This window comes from Drosophila erecta, unplaced genomic scaffold (genome assembly GCF_003286155.1).
Source record: "Drosophila erecta strain 14021-0224.00,06,07 unplaced genomic scaffold, DereRS2 tig00000021-arrow-pilon, whole genome shotgun sequence".
Taxonomy (NCBI): Eukaryota; Metazoa; Arthropoda; class Insecta; order Diptera; family Drosophilidae; genus Drosophila; species Drosophila erecta.
The window spans coordinates 2,896,363-2,919,688 of NW_020825198.1; the positions used below are offsets into that span (position 1 = coordinate 2,896,363).

At 46.3% G+C, this 23,326-nt stretch overlaps 3 protein-coding genes across 4 annotated transcripts in view; 2 read left to right on the plus strand and 1 right to left on the minus strand.

Moving 5' to 3' along the window:
* On the plus strand, window positions 1-1,251 carry LOC6546292 (28S ribosomal protein S35, mitochondrial). Its single transcript, XM_001971279.3, has 2 exons — window positions 1-242; window positions 306-1,251. The coding sequence occupies exons 1-2, from the start codon at window positions 119-121 to the stop codon at window positions 1,166-1,168; spliced, it is 987 nt and encodes a 328-aa protein (XP_001971315.1). The 5' UTR covers window positions 1-118; the 3' UTR covers window positions 1,169-1,251.
* A 1,038-nt stretch (window positions 1,252-2,289) lies between these two features.
* Window positions 2,290-6,264, plus strand: LOC6546371 (N-acetylgalactosaminyltransferase 6). Its single transcript, XM_001971280.3, has 4 exons — window positions 2,290-2,580; window positions 2,891-3,630; window positions 3,886-4,651; window positions 5,091-6,264. Exons 2-4 carry the CDS (start codon window positions 3,059-3,061, stop codon window positions 5,751-5,753), a joined length of 2,001 nt encoding a protein of 666 aa, XP_001971316.1. The 5' UTR covers window positions 2,290-2,580; window positions 2,891-3,058; the 3' UTR covers window positions 5,754-6,264.
* Window positions 6,265-8,418: 2,154 nt separating this feature from the next.
* The window catches only part of LOC6546372 (DNA N6-methyl adenine demethylase), an 85,256-nt gene continuing 70,348 nt past the window's right edge, over window positions 8,419-23,326 (minus strand). Inside the window, exons 5-10 of one of the 2 annotated variants that reach the window (XM_026977278.1) lie at window positions 16,418-16,798; window positions 12,635-15,182; window positions 12,366-12,570; window positions 12,141-12,304; window positions 11,564-12,077; window positions 8,419-11,414 (exon numbers count right to left, since the gene is read on the minus strand). In XM_026977278.1, coding sequence (XP_026833079.1) covers window positions 8,678-11,414; window positions 11,564-12,077; window positions 12,141-12,304; window positions 12,366-12,570; window positions 12,635-15,182; window positions 16,418-16,798 — 6,549 coding nt within the window. In that variant the 3' untranslated portion in view covers window positions 8,419-8,677. Of the gene's footprint in view, window positions 11,415-11,563; window positions 12,078-12,140; window positions 12,305-12,365; window positions 12,571-12,634; window positions 15,183-16,417; window positions 16,802-23,326 lie in introns of both variants that reach the window. The other variant, XM_015157980.2, reaches the window with a different exon arrangement.

Genomic DNA, 23,326 nt, shown 5'->3' on the forward strand with positions numbered 1-23,326 from the left:
CTGTTCGCTATTCGGGGCGAATGGCAGTTCTCTGGCGCATGGTTTACGTAAAAGCCGCATAAATCGGCTAAATATTAATTGAAAATAGGTTTTTAGGCACACATTTAAGCATAAAACCATGTCCAGCGCTCTGACTCGCTTGTGGGAGCGCCTGCCACTGAAAAAACAGACGGCTCAAAGCGGTATTCGTGTATTTTCCAACCAGGAACCGCAGCAGAACCAAGAAGTTGAGGATGATGAAGGTAAACAATGAGGTTACACTGGCACACTTGCTTATTAATGGATATAACATACCGTTCGATCAGAATTCCGAGTGCTGAGCCTGCGGACGGTGAAGCAGCAGTTCCAGCGGCGCCAGCAGGTCCGCCGGGATCCCATCACACCGCCGCGCACCAACCGTATGGCGGTGGATCAGGACTGGACGGCCGTTTGGCCGGGACCACGGTCCTTCCACCCGGCCAGTGTGCCTCTGCCTCTGCGCCAGGGATTCACGGAACGCGGAGCAGCAGCCCCATCGAAGTTCGCCAATGCGGAGCTGATGAAGATCCCCAACTTTCTGCACTTAACACCGCCGGCCATCCGTCAGCAGTGCGAGGCCATCAAGAAGTTCTGCACTCCATGGCCAAAGGGTCTGGAGACGGAGGCCAAGTGGCAGCGCCACTTCCCCCTGGAGGTCATCACCACGGACTACTGCCAGAGTTTGCCGACGATCAGGAATCCTGAGGCCAGGAGGGTCACTATTTCCCTGAAGCTCTCGGACCTTAAGTTCGATGCGCACGCCAGGGATAAGTTTCTGCGCCTGGTGGGCGATCGCTACGACAAGGACACGGACATCGTTACCTTCGTCACGGACCGCTGTCCGCAGAAGAAGCAGAACTACGACTATGCCCTGTATTTACTCACCGTTTGCTACCACGAATCCTTCGTCACCGAACCCTGGGAGGCAACCAAATCGGAGGCCGACATGGAGGTCTATCTGTTCGAGCGGAACCAGTCCAAGCTCTCCGCCGAGCGCATTCTCAACTGGAACGCGAAAGAAGGTGCCCCAAAAGTGGCGCCCAGCAAATCCTTTGCTGTTTGCGTGGAGCAGCTAATCAACGAGGGCGAAAATGAGTACAATTTGGGCAAATACAAAGAGGAAGTCAAGAAAATGTTGAGCATTGCCTAGGGAGCTGAAGAGTTGATTGAACCAATGAAGCGAGACGTTAACAAATAAATATAAAGTATTTCTATACTACAAATTCTAAATGATGTAACCTTTATTTTACTAATGTTAAATCAAAGACACTAGAATAATAAGATGCGTAACGGCCATACATTGGTTTTGCACTATGCAGCCACTTTTTTGGTGGCGGCAGTGATTGCTCTCTTCCCGCTCGCATAAAATTGAGAGCATAAAAATCTTATCTTAAATGTTTAGGAAACATATTTTCTTGTAGCCCTATAATTCCCAACTAGTTCTAGTGAAGACTGTAAGGCATGTCTTCCAATTTCTTACCGGTCGAGCAGTGAATGTAGTGTATGTGTAGTGTATGTAGCGGTGTATGTATGTATGTATGTATGTACCGGTGTATGTATGTATGTATGTACCGGTGTATGTATGTATGTACCGATGTATGTATGTATGTATGTACCGGTGTATGTATGTATGTATGTATGTATGTATGTATGTATGTATGGATGTATGTATGTATGTATGTATGTATGTATGTATGTATGTATGTATGTATGTATGTATGTATGTATGTATGTATGCATCTATGCATCTATGCATCTATGCATGCATGTGTTACTTGCACAAAGTAGTAAAAATTGTCTTAATTAAAGCCTGAAGAATGTTTAACTTACTGTCGGAACACATAGTTATTGCCGCTTTTAATATTTGTTTAGGAAACATATTTTCTTGTAGCCCTATAATTCCCAACTAGTTCTAGGGAAGACTGTAAGGCATGTCTTCTAATTTTGAGTCGCAAAATAGTTCAAGTAATCTCTCTTACCGGTCGAGCAGTGAGTGTAGTGCATGTGTTCTTAAGTGTGATTACTTGCAAGATCAAATTGGCATCCCTCTTGAACAAATAACCGGGCAAATGTTATTCATACAATTGTTTGAAATGTTATAATATTTATTTTAAAATATTTATTTATAAAAAATATTTAAAATACAATATAAAATTATTGTATAGAAATTGATTACCATACACTGATGCCTGCAGCCTGGAGCCAGCTCTAGAACCAGCCCGAGAAAATCGTGTGCAAAAAAATCGTATGGCGTTACGCATCTTATTATTCTAGTGTCTTTGGCTAAATTACTTGTTTATATTTTGAATTCAAACGGAGCGCGCCCTTCTTAGACGCCCCTTCTTCCGGGCGAATGTAAGAAACAGCTGTTTCCACGGGCAGTGAATGCGTTTCCGCGAGAATGTTGTTAGAACAGCGCCAAGAACGGAGCCAAAAAAAAACGAATTTTCGCGGACGTGGAAGCAAACTTTTGTTTTGCTATGCTAATTAGTAATTTAGAAGTTAACAAGTTTATTCAACCCAGATCGGATGGAGCTTTGAGTGGAATACAGTCGCAGTAAGGTGAGTATGAATGTAACACTAAACTCCTGATAAGAACTCACCTGCTGATGACGTTTCACCTGATTAAATACCATTAAATCAGGAATTATAAACAAAGTCAGTCGCTTAAGAGTTTTTAAGTTATAGTACATTGTATTGACATATATCTGCGATAAGTTAACTATCCAGTGGATGTACCATACCATTGCTATTATCTAAACTTTCGTATTGTGAAAATGACTCGCTTATCTTGGGTGTTTTTATACGTGCGACCCAAAAAGATACATATGTGCTTACGTTTCTGTATTTTTTACTTTTCTCTTTGACGCAGAGACCACGTTGCAGCGCCAGGTAAACAGATAACCCAGCAAACAGGAACAGTTGAGCTAACAAGCCAATATCAGCAGCGCTTCGCGACACACTCCGCCGACCTTAATGGTTCACATAGAGACAATAGAGACCCGTAGAGCGTACACGTAGCCACGGATATTCGGCAAAGATGCGGCGACCCAATCTCAAGTGGATAGTGAAGGCCTCGCTGCTCTTGTTGGTCTCCCTGACTCTCTTCATACTGGTAACCAGCTGGATCTCTTCCAGTCCGTACACCAACAAGCCAGTCCATCATGGCGTGGAGCCCATGCCCGAAAAGGCTGGCCTTTCCGGCGATGTCCGAGCGAGGGTGCCAGCTATTAAGCAACCAGAAGCTAAAAAACCACAGGAACCCGACTTTGAAGAGGATCCTGAGCTGCAGAAGATCGATGAACCGGAACCTGTGGATGAGGAGCTGCATAATCCGCAGCCGGCGGACGACGAACCGCAGCAACAGCCCCAGGAGGAGCTCCAAATGGCGGCACCGGCGGATGAATCGGTGAAGAAGGATTGGCATGACTATACCTTCATGGAAAAGGATGCCAAGCGTGTGGGCCTCGGGGAGAAGGGAAAGGCCGCTTCGCTGGACGATGAGTCCCAGCGAGATTTGGAGAAGCGAATGTCCCTGGAAAATGGATTTAATGCCCTGCTCTCGGACTCGATATCTGTTAACCGTTCGCTGCCCGACATCCGCCATCCTCTGTGAGTTCTTATCAAAAGTCACTTAGTGTCGCCGAATTTCAGAGTCGAGATAAGGGAGTAGCTCTTAAAATACATATGTAGTTCTTTTATATGATTCTGCTTTAGTTTGTGAACATTTGAAGAAAGCATTTTATATTTATTACTTTATAGCAGCTAGATATCGAATTAATTAGATAAGTTTGGCGGTAGGCATATATGTTAATGTATAATTTATTGCAAATTGTAACTCATTTCAATCCCCCTATTTACTTGCAGATGTCACAAGAAGGAGTACGTGACGAAGTTGCCTACGGTCAGCGTGATAATCATCTTTTACAACGAATACCTGAGCGTGCTGATGCGCTCAGTTCACAGCCTGATTAATCGCTCACCGCCGGAGCTGATGAAGGAGATAATCCTGGTGGACGATCACAGTGACCGAGAATATCTGGGAAAGGAGCTGGAGACCTATATTGCGGAACACTTCAAGTGGGTTCGAGTGGTGAGGCTGCCAAAGCGCACGGGTTTGATTGGAGCCCGAGCGGCAGGCGCAAGGAATGCCACTGCCGAGGTGCTCATCTTCCTCGATTCCCATGTGGAGGCCAACTACAACTGGCTGCCGCCGTTGCTGGAGCCGATTGCTCTGAACAAACGGACGGCGGTGTGCCCCTTTATTGATGTGATTGACCATTCCAACTTCAATTACCGGGCGCAGGATGAGGGCGCCCGAGGAGCCTTCGACTGGGAGTTCTTCTACAAGCGGTTGCCATTGCTGAAAGATGACCTAAAGCATCCGGCCGATCCGTTCAAGAGTCCCATCATGGCTGGCGGCCTGTTTGCCATTTCCAGAGAGTTCTTCTGGGAACTGGGCGGCTACGATGAGGGCCTGGACATCTGGGGCGGAGAGCAGTATGAGCTCAGCTTTAAGATCTGGATGTGTGGCGGTGAAATGTACGACGCACCCTGCTCCCGCATTGGTCATATATATCGCGGACCTCGCAACCATCAGCCGAGTCCCAGGAGGGGCGATTACCTGCACAGGGTGAGTTGATCAGTAGGGAAATGAGAATGTACCACGCCTAGTTCTGTGGCAAGTCGAAATGGGAAATTTTAAATGGATTTTTAAACAGGTTTTACCTCGAAGTCAACACACTCCCAATTAGTTTATAACTTTTAGGGTCTCTAAACCCATTTAAAGTTCTTTTGTCTTTGAACTTCGCCAGTTAATTTTACAAGATTTTATTACTTCGGCTTGTTGGTTGAAACTAGAAATTTTTATATTGACTCTTCGTGATATATCTTTTTTTTCACATTGCTGTTTCTGATTTTCAAAGTTAACTTGAGTTAACAAGTTAACAAAGTTAACGCCAACCATTTTTTTTTAAGATTTCTTCGGCTACGATTTCCCAGTAATTATTATTTTTATCAGGGCAATCAATCATTTAATTAGACCCAACGGCTAACTTTCGATTACTTCGCAGAACTACAAGCGGGTGGCGGAGGTGTGGATGGACGAGTACAAGAACTACCTGTATAGTCACGGTGACGGGGTCTACGAGAGCGTGGATCCCGGCGATTTGACGGAGCAAAAGGCCATTCGCACTAAGCTGAAGTGCAAGTCCTTCAAGTGGTTCATGGAGGCGGTGGCCTTCGATCTGATGAAGACCTATCCGCCAGTGGATCCGCCGGCCTACGCCATGGGCGCCCTGCAGAATGTGGGCAATCAAAACCTTTGCCTGGACACGATGGGCAAAAAGAAGCACAACCGGATGGGCATGTACTCGTGTGCCAGCGATATAAAGGTTCCGCAGCGATCGCAATTCTGGGAGCTTAGCTGGAAGCGAGACTTGCGGCTGCGGCGAAAGAAGGAGTGCCTGGACGTGCAGATCTGGGATGCCAACGCGCCCGTTTGGCTGTGGGACTGCCACAGTCAGGGTGGCAACCAGTACTGGTACTACGACTACCACAAGAAGATGCTCAAGCACGGCGAGGGGAGCAGAAGGTGCCTGGAGCTGCTGCCCTTCTCACAGGAGGTGGTGGTCAATAAGTGCGACCCCGACAATCGGTTCCAGCAGTGGAACTTTGGCACGTTCAACGAAACGGCGCTGGACAATTACTCGCAGGACCTCGTCCTCAGCCTCTAACCGCTGCACTGCAATAGTATCACTTGCCATGTACTTAGAACACTTCGATGTAAATAACTAGGCTAGATAGGTTGTAAGGCCGCTTGGCCACTTTACAATTTACCCCGACTCAAGCGCACATATGTATTCCTGGCTGCAGCAGAGAGTATCTTTACCTTTAGTTTGGTGCATCTGAAACCAATTCCATTTGTAGTATTTTGTATGTTTCGGAATTTTGTTTGGTTTTAAACAAGACTCCGAATATGCTAGCCTCTAAATTGTCATACGTTTTGACCTGTATGACTTTGTACTCCAGAAAAAGTGTTTTCCATTAAATGATATTTTTTAAATAATAATCAGAAATGCTGGGATGGTGTTTCCAATGATTATCCCGCCCGGGTTTCAAATGAAAAATGCAGTCTGGCGATTTTAACTTCGTTTTCGTTTTATTTAATATTAATATCTGTTTGCTTTCCATGCGCGTACTTTAAATAAATATAATTTACGTTTTTTCTCATCCATCCGCTTCGTGCTTCACAATCTGTATATACGTTCTCGGTTTTGTGTATCGTTTTACAATATGTATGTATCTCGCTATATCGTATCTCTATCTGATTTTGCACCCGAATGTCGCTAAGTCAGGTGCGTTATCTTCGAGCTCTTTTCTGATTTCTAATTTCTGATTTCTGATTTCCGCTTAGTACTTATGCTGCTCAGTGTTCAGTGTTAATTGGTTTTTGTTTCTGCTTTATCATATGCCAATATACGTATAGTTTATGTATAAGGTGTACGCCGAGCGCCCCCGTAAAACTGAAAAGTCGATTTGGGGTGTGTGTAACTTAATGATGGCAAAGGATTTGCTTTTATTTGAAAATGATAAAAAAGCATTTACAAACTATAATAGTTGTTGGCTTGCGTAATCAGTTAATCAATTATCAATTATCATAAGTTATATTAATATATTATATAAACATTTAAATATTTATCAAAACATGTTTTTTCTTGTTGCTCAAAAGTCTTCTTCGCTGCCTTACATTTAAATTACATTACGTACAGTTTACATACGATCTATATGTCCGTTCGTCATATCAAGGATCGTATTATCAATAACCGTTTTGCTTATCCTTTCCGCTCTTCTCTTCTCTTGTTCTGTTTTATTTTGTTTTGTTTCGTTTTGTTTTGTTTTCTTTTGTTTTGTTTTGTGCAAAATATATTTATATGTATGTAGACTAATTTGATTTGAAATTCAGTTGCGCTGCCACATTTGCATTCTAATCTTTAATTGTATGTTACCTTTTGGATGGATGCAAATTATTCATTGAGTTTTATACAACAATTACAAATGGTTAGGCAAATAAGTTTAGTATTAGTTGTTGGTTGTTTAGTGCTTAATACTTGATTGGTTTCGAGTCTTTTTGGGTTTTTCAAACTAAATCTTGCAGAAATAATAATAACTAGAATTAACCCCTTATTTGCCGTCGATTTGCGCATAAATAAATATATTTAACTTTTGTGTTTTGCATGTGTGGTGTGTGTGTGTGTGTGTGTTGCTTAAACTTAGTTTAAATTATGATTAAAGTTTAAAAATGTCTTGCTGCCTTACTCTTTCATCGGTCTATCTCTTTCTCAGCAGGCGTGTGCCGCTCTGCTTGTCTCTTTCTCCCGAGCTCAAAAATATTCAATTCTTCTCTAGCTGTAGTTCTAGTTGTCCTGCTCGCACCATTTTCAACTTTTTGCTTGTGGTCTGGTATTGAATGATGATTCAACTGAGCATATGGGGAATTTCTTTCAGTGTAAACATAATTTTTCATGACAGAAATTCGCCATCTGTTTCGTTCATACAATTTAAATTCAATTGGCACTGCCACTCAAGTTCGAGCCAATCCCAAAGGATAGTCAAATTGTTGCAAAATGGGTATTTAACTAAATTTAAAACTCTTGTAGTGTAGTGTAGTTCTTTTGTAAAAACTGTTTTTCTCTGTTACCAACTATTTTCTTTTGTTGTCTTGCGAAATTCTTTACGTTTTTCTAGTTGCTTGTTAAAAAATGGTTTATTTGTACTTTTGGCAATGATCTTTTTTTCCACTTCCACTAACTCTTAGTCTGACTTTTATGTTTCTAAGCAAAAATTTCTTTATTTAGTTTTTGTTTTAGTAGTAGGGTTCGTTTTGTTCTTGTTCTGTAGTTCTGTAGTTTGCTTTCTGCTTGTCTTTAAAAATAACTCATATAACAGAAATTGTTTTGCTTTCTGACTCCTAAGAAACTAAAGTTAATAGTTGATTTTAAACTAACTGCTTTTTCAGTTTAGAAACTTGTTATTTTTGTGTGATATTTGATGAGTGAAGTGTGATGTATCTGGGTATTTTCTTGTGGAATGGTGACAACTCTGGCCCGGCAGCGTCAACTGTACTTTTTCAACTGCAACTCTTTTTTCCGGGGACTCTTCTAATTCTTCTCCTATGGCACACTAAATCAAACGCATTTACAAAAATAATTAATTCTTCTGTCTCCGTTTCTTTTCTTAGCTTTGAGTGAATTTTCAGTCATACAACCCTGTTCTTTAGTTTCATTTCGATTTAGTTTGGCGGTTTTCGAAAAAGTTTAAATTAATTTCCTCATTATTTACTAAAAATGTAATGCTGGCATGTACTTGTCAATTTTTTTTTGGTTTTAATCTAGCTTTTTGGAATAACACTGCGTTGAAGACTCGTTAATTCAAAATGTTTTAAATCAAAGTTCAAGAAACTCATACTCAAGTATTTCTTATTTTCAAATCCAATTCGAATATATCTGAAATGTGTTCAATTTATTGCTTTCCGAGCCGCCTAATTCCATCGGAATTCAAAAACCGGAACAGGATTGATTTGTGTGGATTCTTAAGATTAGGCCTATGCAGCGGACTCCGGCGGCTGGTTACCAGTAGTAGCCCCTCAGCCTGAAGAGATTCAGGTCTGCTGCTGCTGCGGCAGCGGCAGCGGCAGCTGCTGATGCGGAGTGGGCGGCGGCGGTGCTGCGGTGCCAGTGGGCGTGCCCGGCAGTGGGTGGGTGAGCCCACTGCCAGGCGGAGGTGGCAGATGCTGCTGCTGGCCGGCGCAGCCACCACCGTTGGGCGCGTTGTTCGTGGACGAGGTCGGACTGCTATTGCCCTCCGGGTATTTCCCCGAAACCACGCACGGATGCGTGGGGAACAGGGTCGTCCACGACGTGGTCGTCAGTGTTGGTGCGTGGAGGGCAACCTTCTCGTTTTTTGACTGCTCGCTGGCTTGGGACTTTTTGGAATCACTGCTCTTCTTTTTTTTACTGCCGCTGGCGCCGTTCTTCAACTGCTGGCCATTGGCGGAGGATTCCTTTTTAATGGGCACCGGCTCGTCCTGCATCAGGGCATCCTCGTCGAGATCGTCCAGATCCTCGCCAGCCGCCTTCTTTATTAGTCGCTCGCGCTCTTCTTTGGCTTTGTTGTCTAGGTCCGTGTTGATCTTCTTCACCCGCATCTTCTCCTCCCACTCATCGATGCCATGCCGACATCGATTGAGGTTCCTGTGCTGGTAGAAGATCAGGGTCATCCGCGTGGGGTGATGGCGATCTGGCCTGCGCACCGCCGTCGTGGCGTGCATCTCGTGTTTGGCACACTCTATCAGTACACTCCCATGGTTCAGGGCTATGGCCACGCCGCCCATTTGCGGATCCTGGAAGGCTTCGATGTTCTCATTGATCTCGGCCACCTCGCCGATGGGCTCGATTTTGCTGGAATTGGTGCTACCTGGCGAGGCGATGGGAGGTGCCGTTGTTGCTGCACCTGCGCCACTTGCGGGCGCTTGGATTCCAGCTCCCGAGTTGCCCGATCCTGCGTCATTGCTGGGGGAATCTCCAGTCGGCGTGGGCGTGGCTACTGTATCGGAGGTGGTTTGGCCATTGCTCAGGTCCGGCAATATCGTTTGCGGAGCTTCCTGTTGCTGCTGCTGCACCTGCTGCTGTTGTTGCTGCTGCTGCTGTTGCTGCTGCTGCTGCTGCTGCTGTTGTTGTTGCTGCTGCTGCTGCAGCACCTGTTGCTGTTGATGATGCAGTGGTCCTGGCACTGGAACTATCGATTTCTGGAGGCCCACGCCCGCGGGTGCTACTGATCCATGGCTGGCTATCAAGGAACCCGCTCCCGCGGCAGGATTCGCACCGCCGTAACCTGAGTTTACGGACCCCGTCTGATGGTGACCATACATGTTCCAGTTGGGCGATGGCGGCGGAGGCGTGGGCGGCGGCGTCTGCTGGGGATACATTCCGTACGGCGAGTACGCCTGATGATACCCATAGTTGTAGTTCATGTTCTGATACGCATCATAGGCGGAGTACGCCGAATGAGGCGGTGGCGGTGGAGGCGGGTACATCTGGTAGTTGTTGGGATACTGCGCCGTGTACTGGGCCGTGTAGTCGCTGGGCGGTGGCTTCGGCTTCACGAATCCCTCCTGCGGATGGTGCGAGGTGGTCAGCGGTGCGAGGTTCGTCATCGGTTGCATGGCCGTCAAGGCGGTTAGTTTGCTCTCCGTGAGATTGTGATGGTGGTGGTGGTGGTTCACCAGGGTGGTGGAGTCGGGATTCTCCTCGCTGACCAGCCGGCTCTTGAGATCACCAGGTGCGCCTCCCACTACGGGTAGACCACCGGGACCCACACCTCCTGTCAGCGCGGACTGTTGCTGTTGGGCCTGCTGATGTTGCTGCTGCACCTCCGTGGTTACTCCTCCGGGATTGGTTAGATTCGAGGCGGGATTACTGACGAGGGTTTGATAGTTGCCAGGTCCATAGCCATTGCTCGTTTCTAGCTGTGTCGGCGTAGCCGCAGGAGCAGCTGTGGCCGGAAGCGCTCCTGTTGGTGCTCCGGTGGTGGTGCCTCCGGGAATAGAAGTCGCCGGCGGAACACCTAGCTGTGGTTGAGCCGTAGGAGTAGTGGGTGTCAGAGGTGGCACTCCTGCCACCGCGCCTCCTGGTCCTCCTCCTCCCAGTCCGCCCACCTGCGCCTGCATGCCCATCGGAGCATGGGGCGTTGGCCACTGGCCGTAGTAGTTCCGGGAGTCTATGTAGGAAGCCGTCTGGTAGTCATAGGAGTACGGCGAGTCTAGGACAGTACTTGAGATCTGATTGGACTGCAGTTGGGCATCCGTGAAGGTGTCGATCATGGTGGCCATGTTCATCAGGCTGGAGTTGGAGCTCATGAGTTGTCCTGGCTGATTGCCCGTGGCTTGGCCACCATTGCTTTGGGGATTGGCATTTGATCCGTGGACGGGCGGAGTACTGAAAGCACTGCCCGCCGGACTGGGATTGTTTGTCACTGGAGTCTGGCACCGCGGCGAGGGAGTTGAAGGTGGCGCTGATCCCGGCGTGGAAGCACTCGAGTTATTGGACTGGTTGGACTTTCCCTTGCCCTTCGACTTGCCACTCGCTCCATTGGCGTTCACACCATTGCCGTTCTCCTTCTTGATGTGCGTGGTTCCCAGTGCTGGCGGACTGCTCTGCTGGTTGTTGGCTTGGACTTGGGACTGGGCACCGTTGCTGGAGCTGCTCTGGCTGTTGGCATCGCCAACCGCGTCCTGGTCTCCGTCAGGCGGCGCCGCATCGTCGCCGTCCTTTCGCTTCTTGCCATGCCTTCTGCAGGGTATCAATGGTGTTGATCGAACGCGTACCTCGCAGGGGAATCTACATGGGAGGCAAAGATTGCGGGTACATATTAGCAAGGCACTAGGATATGTACACCCGGAACAAAAATCGATCTGGATTCTGGGATCTCGGTCGATTTCCTTCCGAGTGCCTGGGAGCTGTTGCTCAAAACTCAACGGTACACTCACTTGTCCAGCATTTGCACCGCTCCGGTGCGGTGCTTGTCCCGCTGACCCTCGACACTCTCGAACTCGTCCGTGCCGTCCATCGTGTAGAGTGGCAGGACGTGGAACTGCTCGTCGTCTGGGAGGCGGGTGTCCCGGTTGCCGGGCTTCAGCAGCGCCACGTGCACCGTGCAGCCATCCTGCATGTTGTGCAGATCCCTGTGGGAGTGGGCGCAGAAGTCCAGGCAGGCGGTGACCCCGGAGAAGGGCTTCCCGGGCTCCAGACCCAGTCGGCAGTCGCTGGCCTCGTGCTCGTACTTCGTCTGGTTGTCGTAGGATCGCGGACAGACCTGCTTGAACACCGGTGCCAGCAGGGTGGCAATCAGGTTCATGTGCTCCTCGATGGCCGCCTCCTCGCTCTTCACGGACAGCCGGAACTTCCTCACAGTCTTGGAGCGGGCGTACTTGCAGCCATTGTAGTACATCGACCAGGAGCAGCCGAAGGAGTACGAGGCGCCCGACGATTCCGGATCGAGTCCTGCAGAAACAAAAGTTTATACTTATACCATTTTCAATGGATTGAGTATCAATGGATAAGTACCTTGACAGGCACAGGTGCGATTCTCATTGGTGGCACATCTTCGCGTGGTGGGCAGGCCGTACTTGTTCAGCTTGGGGATCAGATTCTTGTAGGCATTATCCGCCTCCAGGCGAGGCATTCCATCCCAGGCCACCATACACACTACAATGTATGCGGCTATGCATCTAGATAAGAAATACGGAAAATTATTAACCTTGAAGGTGTAGGAAGAGGCAGGAAACCCACCTGTGACCCGGTCGTTTCTTGACCACCACCAGAATCTTCTCTTCGAGATCAGCCCTCCGGATGACCCATTTGGCCACCGGGCAGCCTTGTGAAGTCTTGCCCTCCTTGCCCGTGTAGACGATCTTCTCGATTCTCAACTGACGACCCGTCAGGTTGCAGCGCTCCTCAAATTCTCTTCGCAAATCCATTAGGGATGAAGCCGTGCCTAAACCACAATGCAGTGCAATCAGTTTAAAGTTCGGATGATTCTGAATTTAGGCAAAACTCACCCAGATGTGTGTAGTATGTACCCGGCTCCGGAGGATTCTTGTCGGACTGGAAGCACTCGCACTCGGGAATCTCTGTCTTGTTGCCCTTTTCCAACCGATCCGTGGTGTCAAACATGGGGTTGATCTTCTCGTGCTTCACCACAATTTCGGGGATTTCATCGGGCTTTTGCTTTCCCTTGGCCTTGCCCACACCACCAATGGGTTTCAGCCCATTACCATGGGTGTCGATCAGTTCGTCCTCGTCGATGAGTTCCTCCTTCGGCTGTATACCCAATCCCAGGCAGGTTCCGTCCTTTAGGTGCTCCGCGGTGGGTGGTCGAGTGCCACCCTGTCGGCAGCAGGAGAAGCCATTGTTCAAGGGTTTCCCCTCACTGCCCAGATAGGCATAGCCTCCACCATGCCCCAGCATACCCATGTCCTCGATCTTGGGCTCCAGCATGCCGTGGTGACTCAAGTGCGGAGGAGCTCCGTGTCCCAGCGCATAGCGATGCGGCGGAATGGGATAGGCGGGTATATCCTTCTCGTAGTTCGTGGGCAGTGGTATGATGCTGTTGGTATCTGGTTTCCTGTCCAGCTCCATCAAACTCTGACTATGCCCGTGGATCTGGTGCGGCTGGTTGGCAGGCGGCTTCCCTCTGCCGCCGTAAGTGGAGTGCTGGTATCCAGGGACAAAGTTCTGCTGGAAGTTCTGCTGAAAGCTACTGGCTCCGGCGCCATAATAGGCCGAGTTGTGGTGATAGCCGGCGTAGTCCTGCTGCCCATGACCATGGTGTTGCTGCACGGGCTGTCCTTGGCCATCGTTCTGGCAGAAGTCCGCATACTGAATGAAGTTCTGGTAGTTCCGCTCGTAACCCTCCATTTTGTTGGGCTGCGGAGGACCCAGTAAACCGGGCTCGGTCTTGATGTACTGCGAGTGATAGTCCTGGCCCGGTGGCGGTCCTCCGGCGGCATGTGGATGCGGGGGATAGTGAGCACTGAGCGGTTTCAGGCCACCACCTCCCGGATCCGTGGAGTTTCGATCACGATCGATCTCCGCCGCTGCTTCCGCTGCTGCTGCTGCCGCCGCCGCTGCTCGACTGGCTTTGCTGCGACTCCTGGACTTCTTGGGCTGAGCGGCGGCTACTGGAGGATGTTGTTGTGGTGGCACCACCGGCGGATCCACCGAGTGGTTGATGGTCGTGTGCTGTCCTGGCTGGTGTTGCTGCAACTGCAGCTGCAACTGTGCATCCTGTCCTGCTGCCGGATAGCCGCTAACCACGCTCGGCTTCTTAAACGAGTTGGCGTGGTGCGGCTTCCAGATGTGATCGCCACCACCTCCGATCGGCTCGGCAGCCACTGGCCCACCAACCGCCTGCTGTTGCTGCTGCTGTTGTTGCACCTGCTGCACTTGCTGCTGCTGCTGCAGGTTGGGCAGTGGGTGGGTGGGCGTGGCACTGCTCGGTCCGTTGGCGCTCAGCGCCGCTTCGGGCCGGAGATGGTGGCTATACGATAAAAAATGACCGGTCTGCTGTTGCTGCTGCACCGCCGTCTGCTGCTGCTGCTGTTGCACCTGCTGTGGCTGCTGCTGCAGGTCCGGCGGCGGATCCTTGGGATCGCTCTTGCGCATGATCATCGACTTGATGCGGGTGTTCAGATGGAGTCTCTCACCCTGGGCATAGCCCTCGCCGCCCAAAGACTGCTGCTGCTGCTGCTGCCAGTTCCAATCCTGCATCGGTGGCGAGGAGAGGTGTTGCTGCTGCTGCTGCTGTTGTTGCTGCTGCTGCGGAGCAACATAGGGCTGCAGCCCGTTGCCCGTGGGCGACTGGTGTTGCTGCTGCTGCTGCAGCATGTTGCTGCGCGTGGGCGACTGGGGCACCGCCTGGTTGGGTGGCTGCATGGGCGACGAGGCGGGCTGGGCCACCACTGTGGGCGGTGGGGCTGGCGTGGTGGTGCCACCGCTGACCACTGTGGTGGCGTTATTGTTGCTGGCGTTGCTGTTGTTCGTGTTGCTGGTGTTGCTGCTGCTGTTGTTGCTGCTGTTGTTGCTGTTGGTGGCTGGGGAACCGCTGTAATCGCCTGAATACCCGTTACAGTTGAGTGAGCGCGGCGGCACGCTGCTCACCCGCGGATATCCAGGCGTGTCGTTTCCCGACATCGTCTTGTTCAGGTCCGCTCCCAGATGCTGCTGCTGCTGTTGCTGCTGCTGCTGCTGTTGTTGCTGCGACGGCGGCACTGGTGCGGCGGACACCTGTCCTGCGTAGCTGGGCGCGAATCCCGCCACACTCTGCAGACCCACCTGGTTGATGGCCGACGGTGCCGTGGACAGCTGCTGGCTCTGGAAGTCGTAGCGCTGCACTGGTGCCGCGTATGGCGACCTACCGTAGTTGGGATCGAATCCCAGGCCCGACTGCACATAGCCGTTCGAGGGATACGCGTACGACTGCGTCTGGAAGTCCAGGGAGTTCAGGGACGTTATGGCCGGTGTGTTCTGTGGTATCTGCTGTATGAACTGGTTCTGCCAGCCCTGCGACGGATCCGCCTGCCATGTGGGGTAGAAGGCCATGGGTGCCTGAAATCAAAGATGCAACGAACATGATTAGCTTTTCATCACTTTGAGGAAAGTTCTAAAGGGTATTAGCTGCTTCCTGCTAATTTTTCTTGCCATATCCCCCATTAGTTCCAGGTCTAGACTAAACCCAAACCAACTCAATGCCTCGACTGCTTTGCAACACCATTCATAAATAAGCATTTTGGCCATAAAAGCAGTTGAAAAACTGACATGAATTATGTACCCAAAGCTAGACTGGATTGGCCAGTCATAAATCATATTGTGTGTGCCCTAATTAGGCTCAGTCTAATTGGTGGCAGGCTCCAAGCCCCAAGCCCCAAAAACAGAAATTTCCTTTTTGCCTGAGTTACAACTTCCGCGGCATACACAAAACACCACTGTTAATTAACACGCCTCAAATTATGCTACATTTTTTGGTCCCTGAATAAACAGGAAGCGCCGTGAAAGGAAATAAAACGAAAAATAAGCCAGAAAAACAAAGCCAGACTGCTGGCCAGACCCAAAAACTCAACCCGTTTTCATTTGCATTTTTACGAGCGCGCAGAAAAGTTATGAAAGTGAAAGTGGGGAGCAGTGGAAGGCGGCCACAATAAAATTCAAATAAAATGTAAAAATTGAAGCACACACTATTCGGATTACACTTTACAAAACTGGTTGGCACTCAACACTTAATATTAGTCTAGTTCTAAGCCAGCCATGTTTTTGCTCACATAAATTCTTTCCTTTCGTGCTCATACAACTTTTTAAAGTGTAAGCTTCAATTTAAGGAAAAGTGAAAACTTTTTGCCCAAGTGTAGGCCAGCTGAACTGCCAGGCAGCTGGCTTCCTGTATCTGGAATTTATCTGCACCTGGCTCCCGTGTGTGTGGTTTTGTTTTCAAAAGCATTTAGCAATCATTGATAAAAATCGACAAAATCTTTATGAATGAATGGGGAACTATATCTACTATATATATATATATATATACACGATGTCTGGCTGTGGCGTGTATGAGTTTGCACAGCTGCAATTGATTGGGCTCGGGGCCACGTGACGTATACGCAATGTGGCCATGCGGATTTATGGGCTTGTTGTGTTTTGTGTTTTGTATTTTGCATTTCGCATTTGGCAATTGGCTGCCTTGAAATGGAAAACGAAATGGAAATCAAAGCTGTCTGACCAGCAGAATGGTGAGGGGGGTCGAAACTCGAAAAGGTCAATGGCATTGCATGGGAAATCGAAACCGATTGACTCACCATGGGCTGCTGCGGTTGATCCTTCATGGTTTGGATTTGTGCGGTTATCTGATGTTGCTGCTGTGGCAAATGTTGCTGCTGTGCGTGCTGCTGCTGCTGCAAGTGCTGCTGCTGCTGCTGGAAGTGCTGCTGTTGCTGCTGCGGCTGCTGGTACTGCTGTTGCTGCTGCTGCGACAGTAGTTGCTGCTGCGACAGAAGTTGCTGATGCTGCTGGTACTGCTGCTGCTGCTGCTGCTGCAGGTTGCCTGTTGCTGTTGTGGTATTTGGCGATTGCTGCGGCAACAGTGTTGCTGCAGGCACTGGACTTAGACGAGGCGATGTTGCTGATGCAGCGGCTGCATTCAGTTTGTTTGCTTTGGTGGAGTTTTTGCGGGCGCGTGACTGCTGAAAAAGAGGGAATAGAATCTCTCGTTAGTTGGGGCTAAAACTAAGTGTAAACTTTGATAAGCTGGCTTAGCTTAATAAATAATGGCTTAGCTAGCTCTAAATCATATGCAGTAATTTGAGTTCAAGTCAACAAAATGGAGACCGGTGAACGTTGGTTGAATATGGTCAGCTAAACTTTGTTGCTTACACTTAACAGCTCGTAATTGCATGGCCCAAGATATTTTTTAATTAAGGAAATTTGTTAGTTGGCACAAATATTTTAATTGCCTCCCCATCCGATCGCATAAATTATGCCCGCCTCAGCTCACATAATTTCAACTTGTTTTCAGTCCACAAAACGCCGGGCAACATGTAAAATTTATGTTGCCCACGATTTATGCGCAATTTATTTGTGCAGCCGATTCCGAAAACAGAGGAAAAATGTTGCAAAAATTCGTAGCAACAGCTGCGGTTACCATTTGTTGTTGTTGTTGTTGTTGTTGTTGTGCCTGCTCGCCATTAAAGGCTTTCAAAATTTATGTTCATGAAAGCATCGCTGTCGTTTCTTCCCGTCGGTTATTAGTTTTATTTTTCTACATTTTGTTTGGCGAAGGGATGCAAAGTGCAGTGTAAAAGGCAAAAATAGTTTTCCACTGCTCCGGGCAGGTCAATCGATAATGTCAGGTCAGATATTTTTGCATTAGCCAGAGAGTTTATTTTGTGGCCTAACTCGGCACTATTCATGGGTGGAATACACTTTAACAGCTTCCAAAAATTGGGAAGCCCACTTAAATATTGGCATATGGTTGTTCGGCAAACATAAAATGTATAAATGGTCGATTCCATTTAATGAAGCATTGCTCTGCAAACATTTAAAATGCTGGCTGTGCAAATATGCATTTACACAATCAGACAAACTTTTCAGAATTCTGATGAAATGGGTATGCAGTCAAGGAGGAGGCAGCCGTATAAATAAACATTGTGGCTGTCGTAAATTTCTTGCAATAAATCAACAAAACTCCTTGGGTCCAGGCAAACAAATATCTCTCGAAATATTTCTGCTAATTGCGAAAGGCACAAATCAAAAATGGCCCAAAAAGGCAGCATCCAATTAAAGTGGCCGATGTGGCTGGGAGTTTGGTGCAGACAACAAACACAAACGCCATTTGCATTTGCAGGGCCAACAACCAACAAAATCGCAGTCAAAGCAAATCGTTTGTGCAAATTGGCTGCAATAAAGTGATTTATATTTTACACATGTGTGAAATAATATTTGCCACCTTAGTGTCCATATGGATTTATCTGCTATGCATAGTATGTGTCGCATAATGCTATGCAAATAAATCCAACAATGCGAGCTGGTAAATTCGAATTCCTCTCCTTATCTCTGGGACCAGGTGGCAGCCAAGCAGCCGAGCAGCCAAATAACTTGAACAAACAGCGGCCTGGAAAAAGGAAAATGGTGTGGTGGTGATGGGTTTTCCCTCCTTTTGCTTTCTAAAAATATTTGCATTGCAAACATCGATGGGGCTGGCAAACGCAGGTGCAAAATTAAAATAAATTTGCACGCAATTTCCAATTGAAAATTGCCAATTAGTTTTGCTTACATTTCTATTTTTGTATTTTAAGAGCAAACATTCCCAAAATAAACACACACCTGCAGATGTGAGCATAGAATTAGGACGACTTCAAAAAGAAAAAAATTTTTTTTTCTGTCACCATGCTGTAATACATTTAATTGCCTAACAAATTTCCAAAATAAATATATTCAATAAAATATATTCAATATATATCCCAAAACAAGAGCAGTTTTTAACTAATTTTATTTTTTCATTGTTAAATCATTTTTTTTTGAACCCCCTCTGTTTATTTGGACCCCATAAATATTAGCATTGAAATATTAATTAAACTCTTGCAAACACTGGCGAAAACATTTGCTTAGACATCGGCACACTAATAAACAAACACGGCGCAAATGAAAAATCGTAAAGAAAGTAAATAGATATTTTTTTCCAGGCCCTGGGACTTGGGTAAATGTTTTTGTAGTTTTTCTGCGCTGCGTTTAATGCATTTCCTACACTATTTACCCAGTTCATAAAAGTTAATTAAATTTTTATGATCGTCCGTTTGCATTGCGGCCACTATTTGTTTCTTGGCAAAATAAATAAAACGTTAAAGAAAGATGACATCGCGGAGATACACGGTGCTCGCGTGTGTGAGTGAGTATCTGTGTGCGAGATAGTGCGAGATTAGTGAGTTGCAGTTGACACAGCTACAACAACAGCTACAAAAAGCACTGCGGGCAATGGCCCTCGGATTCGGTGTATGCCTCCACTTTTTCTCTGAGTGTCGGAAAGAAAATTGCGCGCTGAGTAAACAGCAATTAGTAGTGCCTCTGTGTGCGTTTATCTCTCCGTGTGTGTGTGTTTTTTAATGTGTGTTTTTATGCTTGTGTGCGTTACATCGCCTTGATAAGCAGCAAACGAAACGCAGCGAAATAAGGTTAAGTAAAGGTAAAATCATTGGCGAGATAGTCGCCGAATACCCTACAGCTTGCATTATTTATATACAGCTGGCATTTATAAAATTAAAAAATAAAATTGAAATACTTTTGATTAGTTTCGGTTAGTTTTTTGAGGGTTTACCTGAAACATTTTGTATTATAGGGACATATAACTGATATATGTTAGTAGGACATTAATTGATTTTAAGCACCCAACATGCGCCTGCATAAAACACACAATCATGCTAATTTAGTTACGAGCCCAAGCTGATATTGTTGCTAAGCCACTAGCCAAGTTACTGTATACCCGTCCCACTTTCACGCTGATAAGGGCCATATAACAGCCCTCTCGCTCTGCGTTTTTTATAGTGTGCCAGCGCGGCCGTCATAAATTACACACATAACAGAGTATACAATATAAATTATTTACATGTCCCCAAAGTCAAAGTCTGCTGATAAGGCGCAGGGAGGAGGCAGCGGCGTGGAATGGAAAACAAATCAACAAGCAAAGAAAGAAATAAAGGTAAAGGACAGCGAAAATAAAGAAAATGCACCGGGTAAATTGTAAATAAATCAACTATTAGTTATCGCTTGCGCTGGTGTGCGTTCCTATTTATTTAATGTTTTATCAGCAGTCTATTTGTCTGCTTGTCATGTCGCGCATGTATTGGAAAATGGAAAAAAATCTGCGGGAAAACTCGTTTAGCTGCAGAACAAATTAATTTAAATTGTTTAGAAGGGAATTTTTCAACACTTCTGCGTTACTTTCTAAAAGCTCAAAAACTGATTAAGTATTTCGAGTTCGGAGCTCAGGACCCCGGACACACATATCCCATTTTGGAATAATGACTAGCAATTAAAGCAAATCTTTATCGGGCCCATTCTGCTTATGCTGCAGAATACTTCATTTTGGACTCGCAAGCACCATTTGCTCTAACGGCAAATGCAATTTCTATGATTGCATCCAGGCATCTCGTGCTCGCCTGCATTTCCCATTTTCCATTTTCCATTTTCCCTTTGCCTGGCCCTGGTTTTTCGTTCTTCGGCGCTCCTAATGCTCCATTCTTATGCTCGTTTCGTCTCTCTTGCGCTTGAAACACCTTTGGGCTGCTCAAATATTTAACTTGTATTTCGTATTCATGCTAATTTTGCATTTTCCACAATTTTCCCGCCCACTTCCACCCCCTCCTTGGCCCCTTTTATGTGCACAGAATGTTTCTTCTCCCGTCCGCCGTTCTCTCTTCCATTCCATTATCCTGCAGCTTTTGGGTTGGCTATGCAGGTACAGGCAGAGAAAACCCGTATTTGTTTGCATTGAAAGCTTGCCTTCGAATGTAGCAGTTCAGTGGTTTTAGAAATTGCCATTTTCCTCAGGTGCACTGCAACCACCAGGGTTTTGTAGGCATTTATGAATGTGTGCAAAAGTATGCAGCAAAGGGTATTTCTCGCAGTGCTGCACGGTTGAAGGCTCTTGAGATTCTTGCGAACTGTCTGGCTATCTCCTCTCACACTCGCACACCACACACACACACACACACACACACCGTCGCACAAGTAATTGCGACTGCATATGTGTGTGTACCGTACTGTAATTGTACGTGTCGAGTGTGCGCCGTTGAGCAGGCTACACTTTTTTCCCTCATTTTTTCTGCTGCCTTGTTAGCAAGTGTCTGTGTGTCGAGGGCTTGTTCTCGGCGATTGAGTGTGTGTGGGTGGGTGTGTGTGTGTGTGTTTTATTCAATTTAGCTTTCAATTAGGCTGCAATTGTTCGTCCATAGCACGGACAGTTGCATTCTTAAGCAGCTCGCTTCTGCGGCAGCTTAACTAAAATCGAAATAATCCACTGACATGACATTTGCCCCAAGAAATGCCTGACTAATTCAATTTACGCCTTTTGAATTATTAAAGTTCCTGTTAGTCAACGTGAAGGGCTTTTCATCAAACCATCATTGATTGCATGCACTTCCACTCACATCATCATTTCGATTGCATATTTGCGATAAATTAAATTGAAAAAGGGCGGTGGAAGTATACATTTGCTGCAGCTCTCAGTGGTCGGTCTGTTTATAATCAGTGATTGAAAGGTACTGTTTGCTTTCGACTATGTAAGGTACAAGGTAAATGTGTACAACCTTATTTTAATTGGTAAGCTACATGTTATATCTAATAAATATTCATTTTAAATAGGGCCTCCTTAGTTTTCAGCCCTAATATGGCGTATCCAAGTGAAATCGATAGAAATTCATGGTAATGCATTAAATTAGGTACTTTTACATAAACATTATCCATCACTGTTAATAAAACATTACTTTCTGGTAATCAATAGATCAAATATTTGCAAATCGCAGCCGAAAAAAAGGTGAGCAGACTTTACATTTCGAAAAGTCATTTGGAAATGGATGGAAATGCTTGTTATATAATGCATTTCGTTTTACACCGCCCTCGCTTTCTTGTTGTGCCAGAAAACTTGTTTGGATGCTCTGTTCCCGTCTCTTTCTCTGCGCCTCCATCCATCTCTGTCTGCTCTTTTTTCTGCAGCGTCAGCTTCGTGCTGGCTTGTTTTTGTTTTAATTATTGCCAGGCATGCCATTAATTTTGGCATGTCGAGTCGTTAACAAATTCCTTGGCAATTCTTCTTTGCTCTCCCCTCTTTTCTTTCATTTCCCTTATATTATATTATTCTCCTTTAATTTTGTTCCTCTTTTTTTTTGGCACGCCATGGAGCTTCTATTGTTCTCCTTTTGGCCTTAATTTCTGTTTGCTGTCTTTAATCGGTTTTTAAGCTGGCGTTGCTAATTGTTGCATACTTAAGAAATATTTGCTGTCATCTCGCAAATAAATAATTACTTATGCATGTTCACCTCACAGAATGCAGTTTTTTTTTTTTTGTTTTTATTTCACATTCGGTGGAGAGTCCTCGAAAGACTTTGGCGTCGTCGTGACAAAAGTTAATTACAAAGTTTGCAGCGCGGAAACTGCCAAATGAACACGAACAAAGCGGAGCCCAAAACGGGGATAGCATGCAACAGCGACACTGCAACAGAAATTGCAACTGCAACAGCAACAGCAACACATTGGAAGCAATACTTATCCATTGGAGCACGTAAAAAAATCTTCTAGTCGTGTTTGCAATCTATTCCAAACCTTCGTAAGGATGAAGTACTAAAAATGCTAAAGATCTAGCGCGTTTCATACAACTGGCGCCCAACGTGGGATGTTAGCACTACCATATTATGCGTAGACTTCATTTTGGCCCTGTTTGTTGTCTAGCGTTGTTTTTCGGAGTGCATTACCAGAGAATATCCAACACCAACAACGTCACAGGCAGTTAGGCATTGTTGATACACCACACACACACACATGGACGGCAATTGGCACACATGGACACACATTATCGCAATGGGGCCAAAAACAAGTGACTGGATCGCATTGTACAATAGAAAGTTAGCACAGCTCGTTGAAACTCGACTTTGTGGCAGGAATGGGAAATGGAAAATGGGTTTTGGGAATGGAAATGGGAATGGGAACTGTCGACTCCACTCTACTTGTTGGATTTGCCGAGAAGATTGTGTACATCCGACAGCCGAAAGCAGAAATCCGAGTGCCGAAAGCGATCGTAGATGTCCGCAGTTGACACTAGTGTGAGAAATTTGTCATGATGCTGTCGAAAAAGCAGTTAAAATAGCGACAAAATAATAGCGTCACATAATGGAAAATGGTGAGAAAATAAACCAATGCTTTTCCCGTCTATGAATCGAAAGTTATTCTATTTGAATTTAATTACCTTTTAAGAACTTGACTTAGAGACTTTCTACCTGATTTACATATTCCAAGGAGCAGCTCTTGTTCAATTATTTATATGCAACTTTGGTTTATTCCCTGCCAAATTCATGCAATTGCTGGCTTTAATTAAAGTCCTGATCCCAAATGGGAATGTGTGTTTGAATGGAAAACTCATTAAGCGTACTTGAGTCGAGTGCAATATTACAATTTATATGCCGAAATACTGTTGGCTTAATTACTTGGCTTACTAAATACAA

Excerpts from the sequence above, each read along its gene's own strand:
- LOC6546292 (XM_001971279.3), top strand. The coding sequence starts at position 119 with ATGTCCAGCGCTCTGACTCGCTTGTGGGAGCGCCTGCCACTGAAAAAA. Across the intron at positions 243-305 it reads AGAAGTTGAGGATGATGAAG|AATTCCGAGTGCTGAGCCTG; the intron begins GTAAACAATGAG and ends CCGTTCGATCAG.
- LOC6546371 (XM_001971280.3), top strand. The coding sequence starts at position 3,059 with ATGCGGCGACCCAATCTCAAGTGGATAGTGAAGGCCTCGCTGCTCTTG. Across the intron at positions 3,631-3,885 it reads CCCGACATCCGCCATCCTCT|ATGTCACAAGAAGGAGTACG; the intron begins GTGAGTTCTTAT and ends ATTTACTTGCAG. Across the intron at positions 4,652-5,090 it reads GGGGCGATTACCTGCACAGG|AACTACAAGCGGGTGGCGGA; the intron begins GTGAGTTGATCA and ends ATTACTTCGCAG.